The 25,644-nt window shown below is 41.9% G+C and overlaps 2 protein-coding genes across 2 annotated transcripts; both read right to left on the bottom strand.

Annotated features, from left to right (window-relative positions):
- Positions 1–3,991: 3,991 nt before the first annotated feature.
- LOC123499181 (alpha-(1,3)-fucosyltransferase C-like) lies at positions 3,992–9,515 on the bottom strand. The gene is made up of 7 exons (XM_045246890.1): positions 8,121–9,515; positions 7,451–7,570; positions 6,671–6,880; positions 6,076–6,294; positions 5,487–5,668; positions 5,127–5,244; positions 3,992–4,933 (listed from the first exon to the last, which is right to left on the bottom strand). Exons 1-7 carry the CDS (start codon positions 8,420–8,422, stop codon positions 4,447–4,449), a joined length of 1,638 nt encoding a protein of 545 aa, XP_045102825.1. The 5' UTR covers positions 8,423–9,515; the 3' UTR covers positions 3,992–4,446.
- A 3,301-nt stretch (positions 9,516–12,816) lies between these two features.
- LOC123499256 (ATP synthase subunit beta, mitochondrial) lies at positions 12,817–19,873 on the bottom strand. The gene is made up of 7 exons (XM_045247052.1): positions 19,714–19,873; positions 17,538–17,720; positions 17,207–17,341; positions 16,074–16,235; positions 14,069–14,748; positions 13,577–13,756; positions 12,817–13,117 (listed from the first exon to the last, which is right to left on the bottom strand). The coding sequence occupies exons 1-7, from the start codon at positions 19,829–19,831 to the stop codon at positions 12,998–13,000; spliced, it is 1,578 nt and encodes a 525-aa protein (XP_045102987.1). The 5' UTR covers positions 19,832–19,873; the 3' UTR covers positions 12,817–12,997.
- Positions 19,874–25,644: the final 5,771 nt, after the last annotated feature.

Genomic DNA, 25,644 nt, shown 5'->3' with positions numbered 1-25,644 from the left:
CCACGATTCGCCTTCCATTCTTCCATTCATCACCACCCACACTCACCCATTAACCAGCCACTTATCCACCCATCACCCTCCATTCTAACACTCATCACCACCCACTCCCAAACTTCTCTTCCCACATGCCCACCCTTCACCCAGCCTTCACTCACTCACTCGCCGCCCACACATGAGTACTTGCGTCTCAGACTGTAAACTTGAGATGCCGACAGAAAGGTTTGTGGGTCTGGCAACGCTCACGAGTCTTCTGGCATTATCTAATTCCAAAACAAAAAACTGTGACTTTGGTGTGTGTCTGCCGGGTTGTCACGAGTCACGATGTTGCACGAATATGAAGGTCGCGTGATATATTGTCCTGTATTCTCTTATTTTTATTCCCTTACCTCTCAAATCACACTCTACCTTTTACCTTTTATTATTTCCCTCCCGTTCACGATGTTACACGAATTAGAAGGTCACGTGATATATTGTCATTCTCTTTCTCTTTTCTTATTTTTCATTCCCTTACCTCCCAAATCACATTCTTATATTCTTCCCATCCCGTTTCCTTCCTGTCATTGCCCTTCCCTTGCACTCCTCCCTCCTCCCTCCTCCCTTCTCTCTCTCTCCAATGTAACCTCCCGTCCTCCCCCAGCGCCTCACGTGCATCTGATGGAAAGGTATCACGATGCATGACAGCTTAGCCCTTCCCAGGTAAGCAACATCTGATACATGTTCCCACGCCGCCGCCTCCGTCAATCCAGAGAGAGAGAGGGAGAGGGAGAGGGAGAGGGAGAGAGAGAGAGAGAGAGAGAGAGAGAGAGAGAGAGAGAGAGAGAGAGAGAGAGAGAGAGAGAGAGAGAGAGAGAGAGAGAGAGTTATTGGTGGCGTTAGTATTGGTGTGTGTGTGTGTGTGTGTGTGTGTGTGTGTGTGTGTGTGTGTGTGTGTGTGTGTGTGTGTGTGTAATAATAATAATAATAATAATAATAATACGGTTTATTAGACATTGCAGCCCGAAGGCTGAAAATTTACAGAAAAGTGGTGGATGTATTTGTACAAACTGAAAAACAAAACAAAACAAAACAATTAAAGACTTAATATTATACAAGAATAACTTAATATTATACGTGTGTGTGTGTGTGTGTGTGTGTGTGTGTGTGTGTGTGTGTGTGTGTGTGTGTGTGTGTGGGTGTGGGTCTCTCTCTCTCTCTCTCTCTCTCTCTCTCTCTCTCTCTCTCTCTCTCTCTCTCTCTCTCTCTCTCTCTCTCTCTCTCTCTTTGCTGCAGACCTGTTCCTACGCCGGCCACCTGCCAACATATTTTGCTCCTCCTCCTCCTCCTCCTCCTCCTCCTCCTCCTCCTCCTCCTCCTCCTCCTCCTCCTCTTGGCCCTCCTCCTGAGCTGCAGCAGAAGGGGGCCCGGGCGGCATAACCATGAGATCATCTTCTTTATTTTTCCTGCTGGAGTGAGCGCGAGGGAGAGGAAGGAGGCTGGAAGGGGAGGGGCGGCGTGGCAATTTGCTTCCTCCTCCCCCCACCCACCGCCACTCCTTTGCTTGTTGAGAATCTGCGCGAGTAATGTTTTGCTTTTAGCCTGCAGGTGAAAAATGTAGGGAGGGGGTTTGATTTAAAGGTCTGTCTCTCTAGTAACTAAAATGGTGTGTGATTATTGCTGGGGTTATCTGCCTGTCTGCTTGTCTGTCTGTCTGTCTGTCTAATGTTTTTAGGTGATGAGACTAAATTTGCTGATGAAGAAAGGAAAAAGGTAAGGAGATTGGTAATGCCGTCTTGAATGGAGTGGTCTAAAAATCTCTCGAAGAAAAAGGATATATGAGTGAATAAATAACAAATGTCCTTCATGCAATCACCAATGCTATACTCCTTAGTTGAAGAATTCACAAATATGCTTTCTCTGTGAAAACTATCAGCGATAAAAAAAAAAAAAAAGATAATGATAATACTTTGAAAGATAACGCGCGAGAAATTTTAGACTGGTTTTGACACTCTAAAACAACAAATTTTCTGAGAGTAACCTTTGCAGTATCTCTTGGTTCATTTTCACCTAACTGTAGCTGTTGAATACTAGTAAACATAGAAGTGAATAGCGAGTAGTATTAGGTGGTGGGAATGTTGGGTGATGGTGAAGGGTGAGCGTGAAGGCAACTACAAGACGGTGAAAGGGAAGGGTAGCGAGGGGGTGGAGGATGCTGTGTCAGGAAGGAGGGGTGGGTCGCGGGCGTGGTGCAAAAAGTGGCGTTCCCAAGACTTGAGGCGAGATGGGTGGGCGTGATAACAGAGGCTTTGGTGTCGCTGTGAGTACTGTGCCGCAGCTGACAGTGATGACTCGCCCACCTCAGGCAACTTCACTCACCATGCAGAAGGATAACGCTGCTGTCTTCACTCTGGGAATGTTCCTATCCCGTGTATTCTTCCCCCGCTGCTACCTCCACTTGTTCTCGCTACTACTGCTACTGCTACTGCTACTGCTACTGCTACTACTACTACTACTACTACTACTACTACTACTACTACTACTACTACTACTACTACTACTACTACTACTACTGCTGCTGCTACTGCTGCTACTACTACTACTACTACTACTACTACTACTACTACTACTACTACTACTACTACTACTACTACTACTACTACTACTATAAATAACTGGAGTAACACACTACTATTACTATAAACGACAATGAGAAATAGAGGAATTGTGTAAACCCAGAGGAGTGAATTGTCAGGAAGAAAACTGACCCAGAAATGGATAACTGCCGCCCCGCCGCTCGTGGTATCACTAACAGGGCAAGGTTGTATTGGTTTGCACACACACACACACACACACACACACACACACACACACACACACACACACACACACACACACACACACACACACACACACACACACACACACACACACACACACACACACACACACACACACACACACACACACACTCACTATGAGCTATGAGCTCTGGGCTCGCTCCGTAATGGGGAAGACTGGCTGGGTGACCAGCAGGCGACCGAAGTGAATTACACACAGAAAAATTAGATAAATGGAGATATGGAGATAGGACACTATATGAGCCCCTCTCGAACCTTGTACAATACAACTAGGTAAATACTCTCTCTCTCTCTCTCTCTCTCTCTCTCTCTCTCTCTCTCTCTCTCTCTATATATATATATATATATATATATATATATATATATATATATATATATATATATATATATATATATATATATATATGTCTCCAGGTAGTCTCTACAAAATGAACAATGCCTAGTAAACAATAGTGATATCATTAAATATGGTCAATATTTGTTAAGTGTTATTTGAAAATACATAAGTTTGTGTTTTAACTGTTCGTTTTCCCACACTTAGCGCACGGCGTTTTCTTGTGAAGGGAGACTGCTGTTTTAGGGCAAGAATAGAGAGAGAAGCGCATGATGACCGAATTAGTTGTTGGAGCGTTGCTAGAGAGTGGTCTCAGTGTGAGGGAGTGGAGATATTGTGGAGATAGTGGTGTGTAATGTGTAACAGTACTATGCCACTCTTCCTGCACGACTTCCCATCATACACCGCGCCACCGCTCTTCTGGGGCCATCAACTCCAGGCTGCATGGTGTGGAGCAGTGGTGAGCCCATGATCGAAGGCACTGTTTGGTTCTTATACTTGCTGATATTCACTGCATTGGTAGCAAAAAACTGCATGAAGACAACATGTAGAATTGTAACATGAATATGGTGGGTAGGAACTGCTACAACTACAAGGGCAACAAAAATATAAAGAAAAAAGGCCGATAGAATTTGCCATATTTTAGGTTCTCAATCCAAGTTGAAGCTGTGAGCTGTGTTGAGTGTCGCAACTAAAAAATAGGGAGCCACTAACGTGTAGCATTGTTGGTTGACTTACATTTATCTAAGAATTTTATCATTTTAATAAGCGAAACCTGCACGTGTATATCCGTAGACTTATAGAGCAATGTAAAAACCGTTTGTACGATTTTTATTTTTTATTTTTGTCGTGAAAAAAAAAAAAAAAAAACTAACAAGAAAGAGACACGCGCTGCTGGCTGGCTCAGTGATGACGTCTTTACCTCCCGTGACAGCTGATTGCTCTCCGCTCAAGTGGCAGCTTTCCACGGGCACGAGCACCAAATGTCCTCCTCCAGCACGGGGTCCGGACATTGACTGTCTCCTATACGTCACACTTTCTGCGTCCTCAGCGCCGCCCAGAAAGGTTCATCACCGCGAATTGTGTACATGATCCTGAAGACACCAACCAATCACACAGACTCGCGCACACACAACACTGAACTCCTTATCAATCTTTCTGTCATTCCTTTTATTTATCTATCTATCTATTTGTCTGTCTGTGTGTGTTTGTCTGTGTATCTGTGTGTCTGTCTTTCCATTTATTTATCTACCTATCTACCTGTCTTGAGCTGTGTATCTATCTGTCATCTGATTTGTCTTTCTTTCTGGTTCCTTTACTCGTGGTGTCATTCTGTTTGGTTCCTTTACTCTTGCTGTCCTTTTCTTTGGTTCCTTTACTTTTGATATCGTTCTGTTTGGTTCCTTTACTCTTGCTGTCCTTTTCTCTGGTTCCTTTACTTTTGATATCATTCTGCTTGGTTCCTTTACTCTCGCTGCCCCCTTCTCTGGTTCCTTTACCCTTGATATATTGCTGTTTAGTTCCTCTATTCGCGGTATCCTGCTGTCCTGGTCCATTACTGCCGGTGGTCGTGCTGTTGATGTACTTTTTCCAGGCGTCACTCGCGAACATGCCCTTTGCAACTCTGGTACAGTTACCACTCTTCCCGAACCACTTGCCTATGTTCTTGTGGCGGCTGGGCTCCGTGTCCGTATGTAGGCGGTGGCACATTTCGCAGAAGCTTCCTCCCATCACTGCCTTCAGGTATCCACGCCACAGGTGATATCTACGGGAGGGTACCGTGAAAGGGGCGCAAAGAGACATACATAGAAATACGTAGTTATGTAGCGCTTTAAATAGAAAAAGATAGTATTCTTTTTTTTTCAGTGGCCTTGTTAACGATTTTCAGAGTGTTTTGAATGTTAAGGAAGGACTATAGCGTTACATATGATCTCTCTCTCTCTCTTTCTCTCTCTCACCTGCCGTAAGCTACAGGGTCCTGACGAAGGCGCAGTAGGAAGGCAGCCAGGTCGCGGGGGTGGTAGTGGCGCGCGTTGATGTATGAGTGAGGCGGCAGTACTTTGTCGTATTCACTGCCTGGTGGAGGGTGAGTGCAAAGGAGACGTGTCAGAAGAGAGAGCTGTTGTCTAGTAGTGATTTTCTCTCTCTCTCTCTCTCTGATATTATTTTTACTTCTCTCCATCATAGCTTTCCTTTCTTACTGACACACACACACACACACACACACACACACACACACACACACACACACACACACACACACACACACACACACACACACACACACACACACACACACACACACACACACGGCTCACCTCCCCACACCACTGGTACCATCCTGTACACGAGAGCGAAGTAGAGTTTTTCAGTTACGTATTCGTTGCACAGTGAGTTCTCCATTGCCATATAGAAGGAGTAGTTTTTGCTCAGTATATTCTCCCAACAGGTAATGGGTTGATGTCGATTGCCACATTTTCTCTGTAAGCAACTGCCGTACCTTAAGAGGATAGATATAAAGGTATTGAAATGTCCGTTCTGAAATTTGAATTATTTAGTCACCTGCTGTCAAGGGGTTACGTAGCGGGTGAGGGGCCTATATGCTTGATGTGGTCCCTTCCTGTATCCTCTTTGCCCTTCGTGTCTTGATACCACCAGACATCATTTAGTTGCCGCCTGCCCTCTCAAGACAAATCCTCGTGCCACTCTCGCCACACTCCGTACACTTTGAATGTCTATATAATCATGACATCATAACTAGAGATCTTTTCGTCTTAATTTTTGACCAGCAACACAATTCTTTTTTCTTTTCCCAGTTATCGGCCAGCCACCTCTGTAGTTTTTAAAGGGAAGAAATATTGTTTATCGTGACAAGGAAGGCAAGATAAATTAACGTCCAGCACTCACCTATCCACCTTTATGTATTTCTGGAGCTCATCCACGTAGTCCTCGCGTCTTGAGTAGGTGAAACAGTGGCTGGTCATGAAGGCCACCACACGGGGCCGCTCCACGAAATGTCTCCAGCTGTCGCCCATCACGTCCTGCAGAGTGTCGCCGCGGTCCAGCGCCGCTTGGACTTTCTGTACGGCTGCACTGTGCTCAGACATCAGGTTCGGTCGAAGTGGCCTGTTAGTAACAATCGTGTCTTCATTAAAAGTCAAAAATTTGTTGCCTTTCCGAATACGCCTCGCTAACTCAGTGTGGACGTCTGTTTCATGGTAGAAGATGGTAATAAAACAAAACCTTTTGCAGCTCCATCACTGAATGTTTCGTGAAGGCTAAATATAAACATACATCCTGCATCAAGATTTTTTTTCATTAATAATATGAACAGTAATTTAAACTAATCGATTGTGAAGGATGGAAGCACCATGTATGCGCTCCCCTCGGCCAGTGACTTTTTCATAGAGAGGGGAGGGAAGCATACGAAACATAATTATGAACTAATGGAATAAGAGTACCATTTCCAATGCAACACCAGGGGTGGCATAAGATCACTCACCTGACAGTGGCATCGCGGGAGAGGAAGTGTCCATAGAAGGCCATAATATCTGACCCTGAGTGGTACGTCATGGTCCAATTAATGAAGGGACTCATTTTACCAGCTGAGTTGCTGTAAGTTCGCCCCATGTCTGAGATGGGCGACTCTACAGCGACCCACACCCACCGCTGGAAGTTGGGACGAGGGATATTTTTCAGGTACCCTTGGAGTCTGTCAACGGAAAAATTCAGTCTTCAAAACTCGAAATAATGGCCGCAAACAACCCATCCCTGTTTCTCTTCACACAGCTTAAATATTATGTAACTATCCGTCTATCTATCTATCTATCTATCTAAGTACCTGTTTACCTTTCTATTCATCTAACTGCCTTTCTGTCTATATTTCCTCTAATTCATCCTATTGTCGGATTCCTTTCCTCTTGGTCCCTTACTGTTGATTCGCCCTATTCCTCACAGCACATCCATGGACCCACTGGCGACTTAGCTGAAGCCAGCCATGATAAACACCTGCTGCCACTGCTGGCTCCCCTTCTTCTTTCACCACCTCCCTCATGGCAGGGGTTGATTCACTATGCGATTCGTCCCAAGTTGTTCCTATCCAGTGTGTCACCCAATCCCAGATATCGGACCACAGAGACTCGTCTCTCCTCTTATATACTTCATCCCTAGATTCCTGACCCTTAGATTCATCGCTAAAAGACCTACAGGGTCCCTGGTAGGTTATGATGACACATTTTACATGAAAACTTTTACACTGAATCTCAGAAAGTGTCTTCCTCACCCGCTGGCTTCGAAGACCACTGCGTCAGCTGTGAATAAGTCCCTGTGATTTGTGGAGAATTTGCATCTCCAGCTGGGACAGCCAAGTATTCGTAGCTCTTCTGGGGTGGTGGGGCCGAACCTGGAAACAATGAGTGCATGGAGGTCACCAGATGGTGTGATGGTGACGATAGGATAGTTGAGTAAGACGTGAATGTTGCAAAGATGTGAAACAGTTATGCTGGACTGTGGGGCAATAGGGATTGATAAGAGTGCTAAGGAACGGAATTCCTTAGCACTTTGTCTGTGCTGGAGGTGAAGTAAGAGAGAGATCAGAACATGTAGATGAGGCGGACGGAATGGAGTGAAGGAAAAATTATTGTGAGAACCAAAGAATTTTTTGTATTTAATTCTGTTTAGATTTATTCATTAGTACTTTATTTTTCTTTTACACATGACGCTCAGTATCAGTGCGCGCTGCTTGAAAGATAAGTTATGTATATGAAATAAACTATATTGTTATGATATTGAAACTAAAAGCAGCAGCGTGATGCCAAAGACGGTGCGTGAAGAAGTATGCGAGGTACAAAGGTACTGCAAGGCTCTGTGTAACAAGAGGTAATGAAGTGGAGGTAGATGAGAGATGGAGATAGATGAGGGACTGTTACAATACTGGAAACTGTTCTGCTCACCTCGCTGACCATTCATGGCCGAACCATTTGTTCCAGAAAAGAATGGTCTTCCAGGTATGTTCACTCTCTTCCGAAAAAGATTGAGAGGAAATTGGAGGGTTGCGGAATACTTGGGGAGATTTAGAAAGCGATATGCTAAGATTGGCGAGCCATGCTTTCCATTCAGTCTTGAACCAATCCGTCCGGTGCAGGTGACGTGAAGAATCGAGCCAGCCTTTCCACAGAGGCATCATCCAAACCATAAATCCACACAGGATGTACAAAGTCACTAACCGAGGACGGCATAACGTTGACAAAGGCATTTTGTCGATGGGAAACTAGTCCTCGTAAGAAGTGAACACAGGTCGAATGTCTCAGGATAGAAAATGCTGCGAACCACGAGTTGCCGCGCCTTGACACGAGTGGTCAATTATTTCCTCCAAATTTGTCAGCTCTGCTTGTATTTATCTGGCACGCACCAAATAGTTCATTGTCCTTGGACATGTTTACGAATTCACATACACTCACAGGCACAAGCCATGGTAATATGTGACCACTGCACTGGCGTAGGGGGGACCACCGAGGTGCTGCTGGCGATCTTTGTCTGCCACATACGCTATAGGAAACTGATGAAACTCAGCGAGGACGTTATTATGGACCAAACACTGACCTGAGCCATCTGAAGGTTCCACAGGTGCGGCTATCACCACAGATGTTACAATCGTTACTTCTATCTACATAGAGAAAGAACACCTGCAGGTTTGCACAGACGGACATTTTTCACACCAAGTGAGCGCCACGTAACAGGCAGCATAGCCGATGTGAACAACCCTCGGCGACATTGTGTATCTGTATGTTTCCCACACACACTTAGAAGCTTTCATGAACTTTAGGTGTTGCTCGCGTCTCACTATATAGTGATGGAGTGTCTTGAAGGTTTATCAGCTTTCGTTAACAAACACATTTTACACTATCATATTAATGAGACATAATATTAGAAAAAAAGTATAGCTCCTTCACGTATAAGCACTGCGGTTCGGATGAAATGCCTTGTTTGCTCACCACCGCAATATAAACAAAGACTAAACACAGTAACGACAACATTATTAATCACGCCCACCCGACGAACTGTTGCCTCCTTCCTTCCTTCCTTCGTTGATGGTGTTAACAGGATTTTAGGCCACTGCAAACTCTACGTGTACACATAGGCTGACTTATTTGCATTGTACATTACAGTAGCTTACAGGTCAGTGTACATTTAACTATTGGTTTGAAAACTGAAATGTTAATGAAAATGTTCATGCCTATCTGATACATTATGGATAGAGTTGTCGCCTTCCTTTGAGCACACTAAGAAAACAATGTCACCTTTAGGAGAAATACATGCTAATGGTGCGGACCAGTCTCTCTCTCTCTCTCTCTCTCTCTCTCTCTCTCTCTCTCTCTCTCTCTCTCTCTCTCTCTCTCTCTCTCTCTCTCTCTCTCTCTCTCTCTCTCTCTCTCTCTCTCTCTCTCTCTCTCTCTCTCTCTCTCTCTCTCTCTCTCTCTCTCTCTCTCTCTCTCTCTCTGTGTGTGTGTGTGTGTGTGTGTGGTTCGCAGCAGTCTCCTTGACTTCATGGCATGCAAACTTCTGAATTCACTTAGGTTTATGACTAGTCGTAAATTTCACCCTGTCCTTCCAGATCACGATCAATGATTAGATATATAAATAAGCCAGGTCAGGTGAGTCACTCGGCACATCAATAAACCACCTACTCTTTCCCTTCCCCTTGCTGATTTACACATGCATTGTTGCGCCGAAATGCACACAGGGCTTATCAGATGAAATTGGTTACTGAAGTACTTGGGTCGTCTGCTTATCAGGTGGTGAAGCAAGTTCGCGCCGCCATCAAAGTTCTTATTTTTTTTTCATAGCATTAATTGTCATAGTTCTAAAACGTGTTCCCGTTTTGTTGAATAGTTTTGATAACATATTAAGTACACAGTAATACAACTACAAGAGAATTCAAACGTATTTGTTAGACAATTGGATTGATAAGATCCTTTGGAGAGGTCCTTAGCGTTGTCAAAAGTATGAGTCAAAGCAAACAATGGCGGGGAAAATTATGTGAAACTAGATTTGTTCGTGGTGGTGGAGACACCGTTCCTTGGCAACCATCACTGTAATACCAGGTGACTGAAACCACCTCCACTACTGCATTCCCGTTACTCCTTATTGCCATCACCACTTTTATTGTAGTATTTTCACCATCACTCACCATCACCACCATCAGTACTACTGTATTTCCATCGCTCCTCATCATCACCACCGCCACCACTTTGATTGCAGTATTTTCACCACTATTCATTCTCACCACCAACATCGCACTACTATTTCAATACCATAGATGATGTCACGCCTTGCCTCAATCATTGCCAAAGTGAAAATGCAGAGCAGAAATTTTTTTGTCCTTTTCCTCTTGAGGTGTCGCATGATACGTCAAGGAAGGAATATTTCCGTACTGTGACAAATCACATCATGCTGACGGCTTTTTGAGCCACATCCTTTTAGTGTTATAGCCAATCACACTGCCAAGAGGTAGACGGGATGCCGTACATCTACGGTCCGCAAGTCATCCACGGGCACACTGATGAATAATAGAAGATCGTAGTTCTTGAATATATTGAGCGTATAGCTACAACGGGTAGGTTCAAGTGCGCGGCAGCAGTGGCACCTTCCCTCTGTGCTGAGTAAGGATGCTATCAACTGCACAAACATTTTCTGGTGACATCTGGCCGTGGTAGTGGTGGCAAGGAGCGTTTTATTTATTTATTTATTTATTTATTTTTTTTTTTAGAGAGAGAGAGAGAGAGAGAGAGAGAGAGAGAGAGAGAGAGAGAGAAAGTTTGTGAGAAGGAAAGTGTGAAATAAGTAGAAGATAGAATGTGGGTTAAATCACATTGCTTGCTCTTCCTATCACATTATTGTCATCTAACAGAGTTGCCAATTTAACGAAAAAGTCGCTGAAGCTAACTTCTTTTGGTGAGATTTAGCTACCAAAATTTCAATTTAGCTACTTAGCGACTTTTTTGCTACTTTTTATTGAATTTTATTGTTGAATCATCACTGCTGTTTTAAAATTAGTTATTAGAAAACAATAACTGAAAAAAAATTGCGAGTTGTGTGTAGTGATTGCACTGGCACTGGAGATTATCAAAGGTTTATTGAAGATAGATGTAATGATGCATAGTTACATAAATACATAATTACATTATATACCTAAACTCAAAGCGGGCACCTGCCAGCCGTTGCGTAGCGAACAAGAGCTGCTCACCATCCTTTGTGCTGTGCAGCCGCTGCGGGCAGTTTCAATCAGTGAAGCGGAGGAGCTGCCCTTAGCACTCACAGCATCACGCGGCAGTGAGGTACAGTGCCGCACGACACTCGCTGCCTCACTGCCTTGGTGGAGCAGGCTGCCCTCCCCTCGCCTCCTGTGTCCGTGTGCCGCACGCCATGGTGGCACCTCGTCCCGCTTTGGAAGCGGCACTGTCTGACGTCCGATCCCTCTTCTCTGTCGGGGTCCTCTCTTCTCTTCTTTCTCTTCCTTTTTTTTTTCTCTTATTTTCCAAAGTTCATTCACTCTTCTCTTTTTCCTTACTATATATATTTTTTTCAACGCGTATGTCCCCATAATGCCTTCTTCTCTATACAGCTGTTGCAGTGTCACACCTTTCCCGATTCCATCCATGTATTCGTGGCACCGCTCTTAGTTCATATTTAGTTGTTTCATTATTATTTTCGTATAACCATTAGTAAAACTTTTTTTTTTCCTTTGAAGATCACACGCTCTTTATTTCCACTCCATTTCCCCCCCCTCTCTCTCTCTCTCTCTCCTTAACGTTCTACTTATCTTACGAGGCTCCTTTACCTTCCTTCCACATAGAAGTTCGAATGGAGAAATCTACTTGGGATTCTGACGGTGTTTCATTATGGAAATCAATTAGATTTATCATCAGCATCTTCATCTCTTCACCTACAGCATCATCTCATTATCACCAGTCTCCATCTGTCACCAGCATTTTCATCCCTTTACATCTAGCATCTTCCTCTCCTCTTCAGCATCTTCATCTCTTCACCTCCAGCATCGATCCCTTCTCTCATCTCCAGCATCTTTATCTCGCTCATCAAAGCTAAGCAAGGGTTTCATTACCTTTTAACTGCCACTTGGTGAACCTTTCCTTAATCATTACTAATTGTTCTAAGTCCACATTCAATCTCTGAATTTGAATAGAAGTTGCAAAACTCTTCCCATTTCATCCTACCATCCTCTGCTTTCACCCTGCTGTGCAATACTAATGACCCTCTGCTTATTCTCCTTACACTCTTAAGTATTTCCTTAGTTTTTAACATTTCATCAGCACTCCCTTTAGTTTCAGACAGCTCTTTTCACTTGTCTTCTGCCTTCTTTGGCTTTCTCAAATAAAATTCCATCATTTCATAACCATGTTTCCCTATTTTGATCCTTAACCTCTTCATATCTTTCAACACCACCAACTAGGAAGTGATTTAATAACACTAACCCTGTAGGAATAAGTTCTGCACACACAAACACAGAGAACACCTATTACAACACCCTACACAAGTAAATATCTGCAACCACTCACATACACACAACATACATCCAACAACCATCCCAATCTTTCTTCATATAATTAGAAGAGGCATAAAATACTGCAGTTTACTTTTAAATTTATTTATATAAATTTACATTTTCACTTGAATCTATACAACACCACTGTATCCTTCAATAGGACACCCATGTTTTGCCATAGTCTTAACAGTTCTCTGAGCTTAGTACTCTACACAGAGAATTATTATATTGGAACGTAATATCTGTACATAAATGCTGGATTCCTGTTTAGCTTCCTTGGGCTGCCAGTTGTTCTGCCTTTTCTATCACATCCTGAATGTCACCCTGCATGTAGAAGGCAGCCTCAGGAAGATTGTCATACTTGCCAGCCAGAATCTCCTTGAAGCTCTGTAAAGCAATATACCTTGTGACTTTCTGCATATTGAGGAACAAATTAAAACCTAAAAGAATAAATAATGGAATGAAAATTCTCTCTCTCTCTCTTACCATCACTTTCTCAAGTGCAGAAATGGCACATAAAAACATCTGCTAGTTTTATTTTTCATGTAAAGCACTAAACTTAATAAACACAAGTTTTCGTGCACCCCACTAATAAATAATTTGGCAGTCAATCATCTGAATAGATTTTGCTTCCATTTACTCGACAAATCTGCATTCTACCTTACGTAAAATCAAACTTCCTGGTTCCTTAGACATCCATCCCTCTTGCATCCAACTACAATTTAAAAGTCAATAGTCATCATTCAAGCATTGAGTGTCACAATGGTTTGGGCATGTGTGAAGGGTGATAATTGATTAGATTTAAATCTTAAAAAAACATTAGATAAATAAATAGTAAACACTTACAGAAATAGTCTTTTCCAGAGAGACAAACTTTCCGGAATAGCCAGTGAAGACCTCAGCCACCTGGAAAGGCTGGGAGAGGAACTTCTGAATCTTACGAGCACGAGCCACAGTCAGCTTGTCCTCCTCAGACAATTCATCCATACCCAGGATGGCAATGATATCCTGCAGTGACTTGTGGTCCTGCAATCGAAGACAATACTTGAAGTTAATGGATGCATTAACATAGGTTTCAATGTATCAGGCAAGTGTAAAATGCCTAGTATACACATAAAACTTTATCAAAACTAGAATAATATCAAATAAACAAATATTGTATGACAAATGATTTTAGGAACAGTGAAGGATGAACCTTATGTTTGAGATGGTTACATTTCCAGTGTGCAGTAACTGGGACAATAGCTGCCTAAAATTACAAAATAAGTTAGTTGAAATTGCTAAAAAGGGCTTTCAAAGATTCGGAATTCAAAGAAAGTTTTGTCAATATTAAGTTACCTGAAGAATCTTCTGGACAGCACGGGCAACATTGTAGTGCTCATGGCCAATGATGTTGGGGTCCATGATACGGGAGATGGAGTCGAGGGGATCCACAGCGGGGTAGATGCCCAGCTCAGCAATGCCTCGAGAAAGCACAGTGGTGGCATCCAAGTGAGCGAAGGTGGTGGCTGGGGCAGGGTCAGTCAAGTCATCAGCAGGCACATAGATAGCTTGCACAGAGGTGATGGAACCCTTCTTAGTGGTGGTAATACGTTCCTGCATGCTACCCATGTCAGTAGCCAGGGTTGGCTGGTAACCCACAGCAGATGGGATACGACCCAACAAGGCAGACACCTCAGAGCCAGCCTGGGTGAAGCGGAAGATGTTGTCGATGAAGAGCAGCACATCTTGTCCCTCCTGGTCACGGAAGTATTCAGCAACAGTCAGTCCAGTCAGAGCCACACGGGCACGGGCACCTGGGGGCTCATTCATCTGACCGTACACCAGGGATACCTTGGAGGTGTCATCCTTCAGGGAGATGACACCAGACTCAATCATTTCATGGTACAAATCATTGCCCTCACGGGTGCGCTCTCCAACACCGGCAAACACAGAGTAGCCACCGTGAGCCTTGGCAACGTTGTTAATCAGTTCCATGATGAGTACAGTCTTGCCCACACCGGCACCACCGAACAGACCTGTGGTACACAAGATCAGTGAACACAAGGCACTCTAACATCAATGTTAAGTAACATATACTTAATCCATGACAATAAATGCTTAATGGTTTGCTAGGATAGCCTAAGGGTGCAAACCTCTCTTAGTGTTTAACCCCTAAGGAACCGGAGGCAATTATACCCGACTTACTGGCGGTGGACTGCAGGCGGTTATAACCGATTTCCTGTTTTCTGCTATGTTTAGCTATTTCCGCTTTTTTCCATTACCATTAAATTCGATGACAACATTGCCCACAAGCATTTATCGCTGCTCATTCAGACTCTGCCACGCTCTTATCATGGAAAAAAGTGATAACAGTGATTTCAATGTGTCCGATTCCATGACTGCTCCCCAAAGCCCGGCCACCTCAACGCCACGAGTAATACGAGGCTGTACTAGACAACACCTGCATCTGTCAAAGTGCAATAAGGCTGGAACATGAAAAAACTTTCTTGTGCCTATTGGGTGATTTTGAGTTTCAGCTAAGAGATGAGGGCACAAGGAATGATGATACTTCTGCTACTGTCCTACTGAGGACAGTGAAAGATATTGCTAAATAATATCCATAGCAGATTCAGAAGAATGTGCACATGCTTTGACATCCTCTGTATGTACAACATTTTTGTATATGCTATTGTTCTTCTAATTATTAGTTGTGCTTTGTCCTAGATAATAAAGAAAAATAAAAAAAATACTAGATTGTAATAAGTGTACTTATAATTTTTACCACATCTACTACACAAATTAGGCTATAATGTCCCTCACACTTAACTGCAGGGAAAAAAAAAAAAAAAAAAAAAAAAACGCTAGCTACACGAGAGGTTATACAGTTTGGAAAAGCATTTATTATAGTTTATTTTGTGAAAAGAGACTGCAGAGCTCCCATTTTCCTTACTCCATAGAAAAAGAGAGAAATTGGACACTTCAAGGACAAACATCAAAAGTTTCTCATATTCAACTTGCTGTATCTCCATACCCACGGCATGTACACTTCTGTATGGTGTCATTGGAAAGAGGAAGACTTGATGGTTAGTACAAAGTATATTTAAATCACTCGTGTAATGTAGGTTAAGCGTACAGAGTAGGTGAATACAGGCAATTTCTGGGGCTTAGCACGAGACAGCCGGTCCCCACGGGATGGAAAATATAACCACCTCCAGTCCTTTAGGGGTTAATAGAGATTTGTTCCCTCCTCAAAACCTATCTTTCAAGGTTCTTATGCTTGATATATATTGGAGTTAAGATAAAAAGGGAAACTTCACACAAACACAGAACAAATATCATTCTGAGAAAGAGGTACACTTACCAATCTTTCCACCCTTTGAGTAGGGGGCAAGGAGATCCACCACCTTGATGCCAGTCACCAGGATCTCTTGCTCCACAGACATCTCCACAAAGTCAGGAGCCTCAGCGTGGATAGCAGAGAAGTGCTCCGTTGGGATGGGGCCACGCTCATCAATTGGCTCACCTGTGCATTCAAGTTTTACTTAAGAAAATTTCTAAACTAAATAAACAATGTAACTATTATAGGTTATGAGGTTGAATAATGGGTACTTAAAAAGTGCCATTGATAAAACAGGAAGGGTTTCATAAACATTTGAAACAGCTAATATAACATTCTGAATATCATACTAGAATCTAAGCCAGCAGACTTACACATTTGTTCATCTATCATCTTTATCCATAAATCTAGCAACTCATCTTTAAAGCTACCTTCTGAATTAACTAGCAACCTTATTACAAAATCAATTCTGTCCACCACACTCCTTGAGAACTCATTTCTCAAATTAAAACTATCAAGCTTGAACCTTATCCTGACTGTTAATCCTTGTCCACATCACTCTTCTCATGTCCCACAGCCACTTAAGGTGATGTCACACTAGCACTTTTTCCGTTGATTAATGCGATTTCCGTCTATTTTTCAACGTTCCGCATGAACTTATTGCATGAATTTGTCAGACGATAGGGATCGTTTCCGTCTGCAAATTTTCCGCCTTTGTTTACATACCAAGACCAAGACCACAAGACTTGCTGCGTCTCCTCAACCTGCTTCTACGTGCATTGGTTCTACCACTAACCATGAACACATCCATGCACGCTTTTTGGTTTGTTTAGCTCGTCTAACTTTCGTAATACACAGTATTACGTTCAGAGCAGCGTATCTTTGCCGCAGCGTGGCCTCCATGTTTGTTTACATTAATTTGTCAGTCTGTGTTGGCAGGAAGTGACGATGAGACACTGTTTGTGTGTGACAGGCCGCAGCCAAAATATTGTCGATTTTCTAAAAAACTACGGAAAAAGTGCTAGTGTGACACTGCCTTTAAACACCTACTAGACAACACTGTAAATCTCCTCTCAAACACAAAATTAATTCTTTTGATTTCATGATTTTCACACATAGGAACATTATAATGTTATTGTAAGAATGATTTTAATTACCAATGACGTTGATAATGCGACCCAGTGTTCCTGGTCCAACAGGGATGGAGATGGGGCTGCCGGTGTCCTTCACAGCATTGCCTCGCACCAGACCCTCTGTACCATCCATAGCAATGGTACGCACAGTATTCTCTCCTGCAATATCCGTATATTTAGTAACAGTTCAAACAAATAGTAGTGTGAATATAACAGTAGTGACATCATAATTAAAAGTATCAATGTATTTCTTTAAATTTTAAGAATAAAATACTGAGTTACAAATGTGAAAAGTGAACAACTTGCAAGACAAAAGAAACAATTCTACAGCTGATATAAGCCAACAAACACTTGCCTAAATGCTGGGCAACCTCCAGCACCAGGCGAGGGGAGCGGTTCTCCACCTCCAGAGAGTTGAGGATTGGTGGAAGCTCTCCATCAAACTGTACGTCCACCACGGCACCAATCACAGCCACAATTCTGCCAGTGGGAGTGCCGGTCTGGGTGGCAGCCTCAGCCTTAGCAGCATACTTGCGCTCTGAAAAAAAACATTCAGTCATAATTCATTCTCATAACATTTTACATTTAACTGGCATTATTCATCTTCAGTTGGCCAGGATGTGTCACCACATTGAGGTCTGTCACGCAAAATCTCATTCTCATCATATTTACACATGTACCAATCTAATCAAATTAAATTCCAAGCAGATCCAATCTCTTTAGATGAAGAGACAAATCAGGCTATGCAAAACTCAGAAGAAAGGCTCTCAGCCAAATTTGTTCATGTCTTAGCAGCACATCGCTTACAAAGAAATTCAGCCAAGCAAAGAAAATACAACACATGACACTGGCAGAAATAAAAGGATAGAGTCAACATAACTTGTGCATTATCAAAGTTATCAGTGGGGGTGTCTGGTGACTGCTGCAGGAGATCAGTAACAACCAAGGGGTCTGAATAAAGCTTCACTTTACCCTATAAACCATCATGTGGCAAAAAAACCCAGCACAAAAACAAAAAGCTACCTAAATCCAAGAATGTTTAGAGTCTTGTCTCTTAGATCTTTACCTCATCTCTTAATTAGAAGCTGGGCACGACACCGCAACCTCCACCTATCCCTATCAAAAACACTGTTCAGACATATGGTTAAGTGATGCAAATGGTTGTCAGGTCAGGATTGCCTTCTTAAGCTATCATCTCCATTGAAGTAGCCTCAAGTGACCACTTGTGTTCCCCAACCATAAATTGGTGAGACAGTAAATTATTATAGGTTTTATACTTCAAAATTAACCAACAAAAACAGTTAAAAATATGACCTGCATGGGGAATGGCATCTTAGTGGGCTTTTTTTTTTTTTCCTTTGTCAATTTTCTTCTTGTATATTTAAAAAAAAAAAAAAAAAAAAGTTTTGCACTCAAATTGAAGTTTATATCTGATGCAATAATTTCCCTACATAATCATTACTTTGGTAAAATATATTCTATAAATTGTGCATACCATCTGGAGGGTTCCACTCATTCTGAAACTTAAAGTTAACACTAATGACCTAACTTCCTGGGAAATTACTACAAAGGAACTTAGAACAGCAAATCAACTAAAGAAAACATTTAAGAGCTCAAGGATCAACAAGGTGAAGAAATCGTAGGTATAGTTTATCTATATATTTTTTTTTTTTTTTTTTTTTCTTTTAGAGAAATTTGGACATAACTAGGGTGAGTGAAGTACAATTACATATATCAGCAGTGCAAGCCACATAACATAAAGACCAGGGAGAATTTGGGGTTATAGTCAAAGGCTTACTTTATACATACGGTCCAAAAATCATTTGTGAGAATCTGAATATTTGAATGATGCTAGCTTTAAAGTGTTAGGTGTATAAATAGGTGTACAATCTCTACTTATACAAATAAATTTAAAAACAAAATAAGTCAAATTGGCTGCTGACTTGTACTCTGCTTCATCCGAGACTGTGCTTCCCTCTCGGCTGGACCAAGATTATACCATGAACTTTCGACCACAAAGCATTAGTATTGCATATCAAGTGGACTATGACCTGAGCTAACTGGATTACGTGTACCTATACCCTCCCCATGAACCCCATAGCTAACCCAAGTAAACCGGCACCACTGAACACAGCCGGCCCCGCAATGTTATCTAATGGCGTTGCTTGTGAGTGTGTGGTGCATGGGATCAGATAGGCACACCATACAGCCGGTTAGGTGAGTGTCTGCCTACCTGGAAGTGGCCAGACAACAAACCGGCAACATAACATGGCTGCCTCTATCAGCTGATATTCCGAACCCAACAATGCACCACCACCACTTACCATTACCTGCCTACTGATCGCTCAGTAGAGGCTTGGATGCCTCTCCTAAGCCTGCGTAAAGCTAGGGAACGTTGAGGAACTTAGGCACTCCTTAGGTCATGAGATAAAAAGCCGGCAGCCATATTCCCTCCTAGGTTACCGGTTCAATACCTCCCACACCTTCAAACACTCAAAATCTGCCCGTCTTTCACCCTCAAGTATACTTACGTGCTGGGAAGAATGCAGGGAGAGTCTTGCTGCCTACATGTTGAAGGTTGTTGGCGGCTAAGGCAGGTTTGGCCGCCTTCAGAAGAGAGGAACAAGCCCGAGACACGGCTCCCAACATGGCGGTGGTGGTGGGACTGTGGTTGAGAAGAAGGCCGGCCTTCGCTCGCCCCCTCTCGGCCACACTCGGCTATCGCTGCCACATCTCTCCATTACGCCAACACCACCTTTATTATTCTATAAGTGGAAGCCATCACGTAATGAGGTGTTGTGACTGCCACACTACTGAGTATCTAAGTTGTGATTAGTCTCAAGAACTGTACAATGGGATCCGTCAAGGAGGAAAGCATAGAATAGTACATTTGTGTGGCGCAGCTTGGCATTACTTGATGTCGTCTGCTCCTGCCGGCCGACCACCCTAGCACTTTTGGAATTATGGCCAAATGCCTTTTCCTTTCCGTTGCCATGACAGTAATGATCATTGCTTATTTCTTATTTCTAAAGAATTAGGACCAATATCAAGTTCAACTTAGGTTTTACAAAATTGTAACTGAGTCTACACTGCACATATCAGCAACCCAATGGTGCTCACGAATGTAATCTAATTGTAAGTCATATAATATGTTCTCATCACTCAGCTCTGTACTATATTAACACTATTATCAATTACCTATGACAATTACTCATGATAGTGTCTCATAAGATTGTGTCTCCCAAAATAATTATATACATTTTCTGTCAAAATTTTTTATCCATTTTCTCTTGTGCAATTGAACGAAAACTATGAATTTTACCGAAATAACTCGTATTAATTTGTATTTTTATTAATTGTCAATTATTGACACAGACCTATGGTATGGTAAGCCATTAGAGATGTATCAGATCACATTAATTTTAAGATTGATTGATTGATTGATTGATTGATACATTTATTGTTGAATTAATAAATAAATTAAGATTGTACTGATTGATATATTTATTGTTGTATAAAGAACTACAACAAAGGTAAGCCTGCCAACCTCACACCGCGCATACCGTAGACTCTATGGTATGGCCTGAGGCCCTAAGATGTTCATATAAATGGTTTGTCCCGCGCAGTTCAAACGCTGCGATGATAGCACAATATAAGTCAATGGAGCTGTTCATAAACAACCGCCCGTCAGTGGAGAATCAATTTAATGGGGAGGTGGGGGTTGGCAGAAGGGGATGAAGCCCCCGCCCCACTTCAATTTTTGTTCATTATGAGTGAGGGTATACATATTTATGGTGTAAGGTAACAGGTACATACTGAGAAATAATATAATATTGCCTTCTAAAAAGGCTAAACCAAATTACTCTGAGTCTTTGAGTTCAATGATTTTACATTTTTACGGGCTATCCCTCCCACAATACTCTCTGGTGCTCTCCTGCCTGAACACTGCTGTATGGATCAGAAGATTGTCTCAGTGTGACATAGAAAATTAATCCAGACGACAATTATTTGCTATAGTTTACTGTTTATTAATTTACTGTTTATTAATTTACTTCGCCATAAACAACGCATACCCTTGAAACCGCCCCTCTCTCTTCCATCCACGTCTGTTATCATTGCAATACCCTGTAACTACTAAGAGAGAGAGAGAGAGAGAGAGAGAGAGAGAGGCAAACCGTTTCATTTTAGGATGGTGGTTCTCAATCTTTTTCTCTTTAAGAACCCCTTGAGTTATAAGACAATCTATATACCCAAATTCCCAGTAATTTGACATCAAACAGAACCTTAATTTAGTGAATGATACTAACTCAATAAGCAATGGTACTGCAAAGGATATTATTAGATCAACCATCTAAGTACCCCTGGAAATCTTTTTGTGATCCCGTGAGGGTTAGCAAACCCCAGGTTGAGAACCCATGTTTTAGTATATTGGGTGGCAAGTGATATGATCTTGCACACACGCCCGGTACCTCAGTGGTTAGAGCGCTGGCTTCACAAGCCGGCCGGGTGGAGATATTTGGGTGTCTCCTTTCACGTGTAGCCCCTGTTCACCTAACAGTGAGTAGGTACGGGATGTAAATCGAGGAGTTGTGACCTTGTTGTCCCGGTGTGTGGTGTGTGCCTGGTCTCAGGCCTATCCCAAGATCGGAAATAATGAGCTCTGAGCTCGTTCCGTAACGTCTGGCTGTCTCGTCAGAGACTGCAGCAGATCAAACAAACAGTGAAACACGCACACGGGACCATCATGCAGTACGCGGTTACGTTCTCACTTTCAGTGATAGCGATCAGAGTTCATTACCGATCTTAGTGTTACAGTGGGACCACGCTTAATACACACGAAATACACTCAAAGCAATCTAAAATATGCCCAAAACACATCAAACTTACACTAAACACATTCAAAACACCCCACAACACGAAGAGGAGGGGGGGAGGAGGATATGGGTCTTGAGAAGAAGGAAGAGAAGGAAGATGGGACTTAAGAAGGAAGGGAAAGAGTTGGGAGAGGCGTGAATGTACGTGTGTTGAAGTAGGAGGAAGAGGAATGTAAATTTGATACAGACACACACAAACAGGACAGTGAAAAGACACTTGTGTAGAAGTGGAGACCGCCACTGCCGAAGACGCCGCCAACACCCGCCAATGACAGTTGTATCTGAACAGCTGATAGCCAGACATAATCATGTGGCTCCATTTAGTAATACCAGTGGCTGGAACACAATGCGAAGTGTGGTAAATATTAACTAAACACAGCTGGCAGACAACAGACGAGCCAACGCCGCAAACTTGATGACGTCACATCCCTGGGTGGGCGGGCTGTTGACGGTTGGTGATTTTACGTACGTAATGGAACTCGTGTCAAAATTGACTAATAGATAGAATTAAGCCTGAACCAAATGCTTGATATTCTATGACTTGATAAGTACTTAAACAAATATTCACATCAAAACATCTCCAGCTTAAAAAGTATTAAAGAAATGTGTAGATTAAGTAAGAAAAAAAAATAGTAAAACATTCTCACTATTAATAGTAATGAAACGTCCAGCTATTTCGGCTTGATATATATATATATATATATATATATATATATATATATATATATATATATATATATATATATATATATATATATATATATATATATATATATATATATATATATATATATATTACAGTGTATGGACAATCTTCTCAGGCATCTAACACTTTTCTACAATCAAAAGTGAACGCATGAAAAAATGTAAATTAAATTAAAATAATAGCATTGAAATATAAACTCAGTAAAAACTCTTGTAAAGTCTAGCTATTTTCACTTGACGAATATACTAACACACTTTACATAGTCTGAGATATCTTTTAGGGCATTTTACAACGAGCCAGACCATCAAACACAAACCAAACGTAAACAAATAAAACAAAAATTATATAGTTCACGTTTAACAGCACAAAAAAAAAACTATTATATAACCCTTATATTTCACTCAATAGCAGTGTGATTCACTTAAAAAAGCAATGACGTCTCTATTAGTTGTGAAGAGCCAGTTATAGCTTGAAATAAAAAAAAATCTCCAAGTATTAGGATGGATATTTTGACCATTGAGGCGACTCATATTTACGCTGCAAAACACCACTAAACTCCACATATTTTCCAAACAAAGGTGCGGGAAACACTTCAACATCAACGGAAGATTTATAGAAACCACCAAAAACCTAATACAATTGAATAATGGAGTTAGGAAAAGATAGGAAAACGTACTTGAACCAACGGGTTGGGGGACCTTCAAGGTGGCAGGCAGTCAATTATCCCCAGTGGATCGGCAGACTGTTGGGATGCCTATCTTGCCTCTCATCACACCAAAATTAGGCCATGTTGAGTCTATATTATGTGATGTGATATAATAATGGATAGGTGGTTTCACTTTGAGCCATGTCTGGCTTACAATGAGTGAGTAATAAAGGCAATGATAGCTAATATTAGAGAAGCCTTCCCCCTAAGCTGAATGACTGCTTGTTTACCCTTCAGTACTTGTTTCAATTTTTAACTGTCTCTACTCTCATATGTAAGGAAAACCTAAAAAATAAAACAATGATCTCAAAACTACCTACATAACCAATGATACCTGACCGTAGGAGGAGACGGAGGAGGAGGGTGCTACTATAGTCAAGCTGTACTGAGGTGAAGCCGCCCTATCCCGCCAGCCGCCCACCATGGCACCACTCTACTGACCTAAATTTTAAGTAGTTCTGCATGATGGTGCTTAAGCTTGACGCAAGAAGGCTTATGGACTCCTATTGTTCTCAAAAACTGTGCTTCCGTGTTTGCACCTTGCCTGGCCAAACTTTTTCAACTATTTCTATCAACTTCTACCTTTCCTTCATGCTGAAAGTTTGCCTTACATTCAGCCTGTCCCTAGAAAGGGTGACCATTCTAATCCCCCAAACTACCGCCCTATAGCTTCAATTTCCTGCTTGTCTAAATTTTTTTAATCTATGCTCTATAGGAAGATTTTCAAACATCTGTCACTTCACAATCTCCTATCTGATCGCTAGTATGACTTCCATCAAGGTCACTTTACTGATGATCTTCTGGTTTTCCTTACTGAGTCTTGGTCATCCTCTTAATTTTAGAGATTTCGGTGAAACTTTTGCTGTTACATTAAACACATCAAAACCTTTTGATAGAGTCTGGCACAAAGTTTTTATTTTAAAACTGCCCTCCTATGATTTATATCCTCTATGCAACTTTATCTAAAGTTTCCTTTCCAACTGTTCTATTGAATCCTTAGTAGACGGCCGCTGTTCTTTTCCTAAATCTATTAACAGTGGTGTCCCTCAGGGTTCTGTCCTGTAATGATCTTAACTAAACTTCTTGCCCTATCCATTCCTAGGCTGATGATACCATCCTACATCTTTCCTGAAGGGTTGGTCGTCTCTTTTCAGAGACGGAGGATTGGTCGTCTCTTTTCAGAGACGACCAACCCTTCAGGAAGTCAATAGATTATGCAGGGACGCCACAGAACGCCTGATTTCTGATTGGGGCAGAGAAAACTTGGTACGTAGTGTTCAATGCCTCGGAAGCTCAATTCCTCCATAAATTAACTCGACACCATTTTCCAGACAACTATCCCCTCTCATTCAATAACACTCAACTGTACCCATCTTCTACACTGAATATCCTCGGTCTGTTCATTACTTATAATCTAAACTGGAAACTTCACATTTCATCTCTTGCTAAAACAGCTTTTATGAAGTTAAGTAAGCGTAAGCCAGTTTTTCTCGCCCCTCCAACTGCTGACTCTGTACAAGAGTCTCATCCGTCCTTATATGAAGCACTATTCGCATGTTTGGTGGGAGAGGGGGGTCCACTCACACAGTTTTATTAGATATGCTGGAATCGAAAGCTTTTTGTCTCATCAATTCCCCTCCTCTGATTGAACTGTCTTCAGCCTCTTTCTTACCGTCGGAATGTTGCATCTCTTGCTATCTTTTATCGCTATTTTCTTGCTAACTGCTCTTTTGATCTTGCTAACTGCATGCCTCCCCTCCTGCGGCCTCGCTGCACAAGACTGACTTTCTTCTTCCTCTCATTCCTGTTCTATCCAACTCGCTAATGCAAGAGTTAACCAATACTCTCAATTATTCATACCTTTCTCTGGTAAACTCGGGAACTATCTGCCTGCTTCTTTATATCCATATTCTTACGACTTCTTTCAAGAGGGAGATTTTAAGATATTTGTCCTAGAATTTTAACTCTATTAATCTTTAACCCCATCAGTACCATGACGCGTTTTCATATTGATTTTGCTTACTATTTGGTGATTTTATACAGTTTCAGAAACTCATGTGGGGTATTAAAATAGTGAAGCCTGTGGCCATTAATCTTCTGATCTCCACAGACCCTTTCTAATGTAAAATAAAATTGTCTCATCGTATACAAATTTCAGGATAAAAATGTGTCCCAG

Source organism: Portunus trituberculatus, chromosome 49 (genome assembly GCF_017591435.1).
Source record: "Portunus trituberculatus isolate SZX2019 chromosome 49, ASM1759143v1, whole genome shotgun sequence".
Taxonomy (NCBI): domain Eukaryota; kingdom Metazoa; phylum Arthropoda; class Malacostraca; order Decapoda; family Portunidae; genus Portunus; species Portunus trituberculatus.
The sequence above is the reverse complement of the archived record's forward strand: the minus strand, read 5'-3'. Positions and strand labels throughout refer to the sequence as shown.

Excerpts from the sequence above, each read along its gene's own strand:
- LOC123499256 (XM_045247052.1), bottom strand. The coding sequence starts at position 19,831 with ATGTTGGGAGCCGTGTCTCGGGCTTGTTCCTCTCTTCTGAAGGCGGCC. Across the intron at positions 17,721-19,713 it reads CCCTGCATTCTTCCCAGCAC|AGCGCAAGTATGCTGCTAAG; the intron begins GTAAGTATACTT and ends GTTTTTTTTCAG. Across the intron at positions 14,749-16,073 it reads CTCAAAGGGTGGAAAGATTG|GTCTGTTCGGTGGTGCCGGT; the intron begins GTAAGTGTACCT and ends TGTGTACCACAG.
- LOC123499181 (XM_045246890.1), bottom strand. The coding sequence starts at position 8,422 with ATGCCTTTGTCAACGTTATGCCGTCCTCGGTTAGTGACTTTGTACATC. Across the intron at positions 7,571-8,120 it reads GGCCATGAATGGTCAGCGAG|GTTCGGCCCCACCACCCCAG; the intron begins GTGAGCAGAACA and ends CATTGTTTCCAG. Across the intron at positions 5,669-6,075 it reads AAATACATAAAGGTGGATAG|GTACGGCAGTTGCTTACAGA; the intron begins GTGAGTGCTGGA and ends TATCCTCTTAAG.